We start from the raw sequence: 6,839 nt of genomic DNA on the forward strand, positions 1-6,839 counted from the left end.
TATATTTGCGTACGTAAATCATATAAAGGTACAAATAAGTTGTATGTACAAGGATGTTGTCGTACATCGCTGTAAGCAAGAAAGAGAAATTTTGAAAAATGCACTTGCAATTGCTAGTCAATCCCTCGATCAGTTTACCTTTAATCTCATGAGAGATCTCTGATATATGGCTGTAACAGCAGGAGAGGTAGTACACCTCGTTAAGTGTATACCCGTTGATGTGAAATAATCGCAAAGAGACGAATATTATGCCGAATTGAAAGTAATCCATAACAATCATACCAAGTTTTTATCTCCTAAAACTCACATTTTAAAAGCTTATGGGACCATAGTTGATTGTAATGCTCTGCTACGCACATTCTTTTATTTTAATGAAGATTGGTATAAGTTTTAGGTAATGAACATTGCATTGATTCTGAAAGAGGATATACTTTTTGGGAAAGTATACCTAAAGATGTATGTAAATTTAATTAGTATCATATATTGTATGAAGGTGTATCTAACCAGATTGAAGGTGAAATTGAAAGTAATCCATAACAATCATACTAAGTTTTTATCTCTTAAAACTCACATTTTAAAAGCTTATGGGACCATAGTTGATTGTAATGCTCTGCTACGCACATTCTTTTATTTTAATGAAGATTGGTATAAGTTTTAGGTAATGAACATTGCATTGATTCTGAAAGAGGTAGAAGCAAAAACTCCCACTACTCTTAAGCCTTTCTCTCGGTTAACCTGGAAATACCAGAATATTCCTTCACTAGCCACCAGTGGAATATATACAGAAAAGGATCTACAAGATTTAATGAAGAGAATCCTGTTCCCTTTGGAACAACCTGCAGTAATAAACGATGTATCCTAAGAAATTCGTGGACACACCATAAAAAATAATAATGGAATAATTGGAAAGCTGATGAGCGAGAATGTAATGGATCAATTAGTAGTCAATACATGGAATAAAATGTGGATGAAATTTATGACCTTTGGTACATTTAGTGTCGGTGTAGTTAGGATTATACTAATTGTCTGAACCACTAAAAAATTATTAGAAGTCCTTATCAATGGAATAACTTTACACAGCATTTATGGATGGTCTTTTCATCTGATTGGAGCCATATGGAATAGTTTAACCACCTTTCTGATACATTTAGCACCAAAGCCTACAGAAATGAAGAGAGATGTGAAAACACCAGCAAATATTGTCACCGCTTCAGATCAAGATTGCAAAACGGAATTATATCCGACTCTACATACAAAAGAAAATGAAATAGCACAACACAACCAGAATAATTCTATTCCAGCATCACAATCTCAAGCTGTTAAACCATCGTTTCGGTTTCTTCTATAATAGAGCAAGATCTTCGAAGTTATAGAATATAAATATAATGATAACATTTTGATTACAGCATGATACGACAAAATCCTTATAATTAGGATTAAAAGTTCGATTGCTCTTCCTCGTTGCACTCCTCTAGCAATCGTTTAAGTGTGGGGGTGTGACGGCGAGCCGTATGATTTCAAAAGAAGGGAATAATTTTTTTCTTAGTTTGAAGACCGACGACGGTTAAAACTGTTTCTTATGAGCTGTGGGAACCGAGTCGAGTATCCCAGGGAAATTTTCCTTGACAGTCTTCAAACAGCAATAAAAATCTAAAGTCCAAATTCATATAAGCGGTCATTCCTTTTTTTTATTACGCTCTTCCGCCCCTCGCACTCTCGCACTTACATACAAGGTGCATGCAGCCTCCGAACACGTGGGCGCCGAGATACCGATAAGAAAAGAGCCATAAAATTGTGTCTGCATCCTGTTCTCATCATGACTAACGAATTTTTCCCTTTCAAACTAGAAATTAAGCATTAGAAATTATGATATATTTTTTTTTTTAATTTGAATATTTTAATTTCAGTAATATGACGGAAATAATTTTGGCCTCTCGAAACCTCTTATCGAGTTTTCGCTCCGGAGCTTAGTTTAAGCAGAAAATAGAAAAAATAAAAAAATATACGTTAATTTTAATAAACTCACTGTTACTTAGCGAACTTTTATTATAAGAAATTAATCTACGAATTTATACAACGTAGCGTGCGAGATAACAAGCATCGCTCTATTTTTATTATATTTTATTACTACATAATTATTAATAACTATATTTTGCGGCGAATGTAATTGTAATATTATTGTTAGTATTAAGTAGTGTATCAGTTATGTACGGTCGATTAGATTTATTCCGACTTCGATTATTCAATAATTACAAAAATTTTGAGTAAATCTTGGCTGTGAACGATACTCGAGGAGCCATCTCATGAGCGGACGCAAGACCTGTACCCTTGCGTCCGTGCCTCCGATTTACTCCACGCCCCCGCTCCAATCAGGGCCCGAAAACCCAGCGAGGAAAGTCCGAAGAGATAAACGAGGCAATTAACATATCATTGTCTGCTCCACTTCTCCTGAAACCGAGAGACTAAGAGAGGGACTCACCACCCAACCACCCACCTAATATAGAAAGGGCTGTACAAGACCCAAACAGGAGATTGAGTACCAGTGGGTGAGTATCAGTTGAGGATCAGTAGTGCCAAGTAGTCAACCAAGAAGTCAACCAAGTAATTAAGCAGTCAAGAAGCCAAGAAGACCAAGAAAAGCGAATCAAGCCAAGCAGCCAGTTCGGAACGAAGCGCGCTTGTTTTTGAAACTCGAAACATTTAATAAAAAGTAAGTGAGCAAACAAAGAATTGTCTGATTTATCTATGTCTCCTCTATCTTAGAAACAGCTCGTGAATAAAAAATTGTTCCCTTTTTCCGTATCTGGAGACTACTTTTGATAGGCTCCGAGTACAATTTTGATAGAAAAACCGGGTACTACTATTGATAGGACCCTGGGTACTTCGCGCTCTCAGATTACAACTATTAATTGGAATCCAATGGCAATTGGAATTCCAACCCAATTGGAATCCAGTATAGATTCTGTGGCACTGTCCCCCTCAGTTAAAATAATTTTCGATTGGTAATCCCGCTAGTCTATGCGAGAAATCGCACTACTAGCAACAACAAAACCCTGAGACTGCGCTAAGCCTCAGGTGCACCTGAGATGTGACGTTGCCACGATGTCACACTGGAATACTGACGCAAAATAACATTAAAAAATTTAATAAAAAACGAAACTATCAAAATCGTCGTGCACGTTCTGATTTTCCTCCGAAAAGACGTAAATTTTTTTTGAATAGGTTTGGATATAGAGTAAAGAGGTTGGGGAATTTTATCTACATCCTGTTACACGATTTCTCCCAAGAGTTTTCACTTTTGGAAGCTAAAAAAATTTATTATAGGAAAGAAAACTATACAATAATTTTTAAATAAATGAATAAAGAAAATAACAGAATGATAGAAAAAATTCGCAGCTCCCTGAAACCTCCCACATGTTTTTTGATTAGAGACATAATTTCAGTACAATTAATAAAAATAACCGAAAGTTTTGAAACTATTTTTCCTACATAAGTTAGAAAACTTAAATATGCCAGAGATAATTTAATTATTGAACAGAACTATATTAGTCCATTATGCGACACAAGTTAAAATTGTGTATGTAATAAATAAAATTGATTTCAATAGATAAAATAATAAATGTAAATTTGAACGATTTTTATGTCCAAATTTTGAAATTAATTGTGCAGAAATTACGTAAATCAAAGGGCCAACAAAACTCAAAAAACACAATTTCCGAACAATTAATTAATTGGATAGTTTTCACTCGATAATTAAGTTAGGAATATATCAAGTTTTATGTAGACGACTCTGGTACAACCTATGAATAATGCACAAGTTTTCCTTTTCCATTTCATATTATTTCAACAATGAATTGAGTTTAATTAATTAAGTTACAAGCTACAACACCTCGAATTTAAGATTTCCGCATGAAATATATTTAGGTACGACGACTTTTCACAAAATGGTTATAATCATTTACCTCGCAATGAATAACTTTTTTACAAGTATTTTCAGTATAAGTCTCAGTACATTTCATTGTTAAGATTTCAGAAGTCAGTGATTTAGTCTTAACCCATTAAGTCCCAAACGCACAAAATTTTAACGTTGACTTTGACCGCGCATCATTTTAAAATAAACGAGGGACTTTGAACTCAAGGCACATATACTTATGTTTTTGAGGTCGCTCTTTCGATTAGCGGTGTCGAAAATTCCGAAAAATAACGTTTAACCTATTATTTTTCAACAAATATAAAAAAAAATGCACTTTTTGAACTCGGATTTTTTTTTCAAACCTAATTTTAGCAATGTTCCGAATGTCTAGGCAACTTCTAATACAGATAAAAGGTGTTCCCGATACTTGCACTTCAATAATATGCATCGAAACATTTCGATATATAGTGTTATCCAATTCAAAATGGCGTCCGAAAGCCCAATTTTTGTTTTAAATTCCACAGATTCTTTTCTCGAAAACTATAGACTTTCATAAAAATTTCCTAAGAATAAAAATGTTTTAGATTTAGTCAAAGAATATACTCAATTTTTTTCAGATTGATCCGGTACGATTTTGGATTTTTCAAAAAGTCAAAAAATCGAAATTTCGAAAAACGTCCTTTAAAAATCTGAAAAAAATTGAGATCATTCTTTGATGAATTCTAAAACATTTTTGTTCTTTCCAAAATTTTATAAAAGTTTATAGTTTTTGAGATAAAATTTGAATAAAAATTCGAAAAGAAAACTTTACATATCAGTGACTTCAACATATCGAATGGAGATTAATTTTACGAAGTTTGTCAAGGAATTAGAATATAGTTTATAGGTGTAGGTTGTACATGTATTATTTTCCTACGCAGTAATTGCGTTTCTATCAAACTGCACAATTACCTTTATGCAAGAACCAAAAAACAGTCGCTACGTTTTAGAATTTAACAACGCACTGCCACTATTCAAATCAAAGTAAATTCCTGTCATAAACTTGAGCGTAATTTTTTGTTCATTTCAATTTGAATAAAATCTCTAATAATTTTTATATAAAACAGAGAACATAATGTCTAAAAGGAAATCTAATACAGCACCTGCCAATCAACATCGGCCAAATAACTTACAATTCAATTCAGTCGAGTATGATGAGCACGAATATTTCGTGAACGGAAGCATTATTCCATCTATTGACTTTACGGACTGTGAACATTCCGATTCAGATGCATCCAATATTTATGAGGATGATGATAACTCTAAATTTGATTCTTCTGAGATAATGGATAATTGCGATTCTAACTTTACTGTTCAATCTCATAATAATGTGTATGACAGTTATACCAGTTCACAAAAAAAATTGGAAGATAATCACAAGTATGAGTGGATCAAAGGAGAATATAGTCACAATAATACTTTATCAAATGAGCTTTTCCTTAGTAAAAATAATGTGTCTGCTATATTGAAAAGTACTCCGACAGAATTATTTGAATACTACTTTTCACTCGAACTTAAATCTTACATTGTCAAATGCTCAAAACTAAATGATTATGATATCACAGTTACCGATCTAGAAATATTTATAGGTATTATTATTTTTACAATGTATAATAAAAGACTATCTCAGAAGGATTATTGGTCCTTAGATCCATGCTTGAGAAGTGAACTGGTGGCGTCTGCAATGAGCCGTAACAAATTTTATGATATCAAATCCAAAATTAAATTCCACGAGCTTCAAGATCAAAATAATAATAATAGAATTTATCGCGTAAGAAAATTTGTAAACATTTTTAGACAAAATTTGATGAGATTTGGAATTTTTGAAACGGCATTGTCGATAGACGAGATGATGGTGAAATTTTTCGGCAGATCGGTTTTGAAGCAATTCATAAGGGGAAACCCAATAAGATTCGGAATAAAATTGTGGGCTCTTTGTAGTGCCAGTGGCTACCTCTTCGATTTTGAAATATATTGTAGGAAATCTTCTAATAAGGATGATAAATTATCTAATTGTGCCCTTGGTAGTCACGTAGTAATAAATCTGCTTCAAGTTGTCATAAATACAGTACATCTGCGTAACCGAGATCGATTACACATATATTTCGATAATTTATTTACGAGTCCAGATCTTCTTGTTCATTTGAACAAATATGGATTACACGCTACGGGTACCGTTAGAGAAAACCGAGTTGCTATTAAAAATACAATGAGGAAAGTATGACGTTCAACATGATAAACATAGCGGCATGAATTTCATAACCGTAATGGACTCTAAACCTATCTTTGTTTTAACCACTGCTGCTGGAATAACACCACTAGGTGCTGTGAAACGTCGCCAAAAAGGTAAAAAGCAAAAGAAAGATCTCGATTTTCCCAGAGCATTTCTAAATTATAATGAATTTATGGGCGGCGTTAATTTGCACGATCAACGTTGTAATATCATACAACCTATAATAAGGTCTAAGAAATGGATATGGGTAATCTTTTTAAGAATTATACAAACTTCTCTCGTCAATGCTAACGTATTATATAATATCTGCACTAAAGGTAAGAAAGCTCCAATGAGTACAAAAGATTTTGCTATAAGTGTGAGTAAAACGTATTTGAACAAATCCAAAAAACGAAGTAAGCATACAATAGAAAAAAATTTCTTGCCAAGAAAGTGTAGTATTGAAACCTGCAAGACACGAACAAGAAAATTTTGTAATACGTGTTCCTCGTATTATTGTCAACCATGCTTTGAAAAGAATCATACTAATGATTAGCGTTTTTTTCTCTAAAAAATATAAAATTGAAAAATAAACAAAATAAATAAAATTAAAAAAAACAAAAAAAATATTAAAAAAAAAAAAGAAAACATGATTCTCTCAATCGTCCACCTCCT

At 32.9% G+C, this 6,839-nt stretch overlaps 1 protein-coding gene across 1 annotated transcript; it reads left to right on the plus strand.

The window, feature by feature from the left end:
• The first annotated feature begins 5,027 nt into the window (after nucleotides 1-5,027).
• On the plus strand, nucleotides 5,028-6,176 carry LOC131675293 (piggyBac transposable element-derived protein 3-like). The gene has a single exon (XM_058954222.1). The coding sequence runs from the start codon at nucleotides 5,028-5,030 to the stop codon at nucleotides 6,174-6,176; it is 1,149 nt and encodes a 382-aa protein (XP_058810205.1).
• Nucleotides 6,177-6,839: the final 663 nt, after the last annotated feature.

Source organism: Phymastichus coffea, unplaced genomic scaffold (genome assembly GCF_024137745.1).
Source record: "Phymastichus coffea isolate CEN01 unplaced genomic scaffold, Cenicafe_Pcof_1.1 PCOF00018, whole genome shotgun sequence".
Classification (NCBI taxonomy): Eukaryota; Metazoa; Arthropoda; class Insecta; order Hymenoptera; family Eulophidae; genus Phymastichus; species Phymastichus coffea.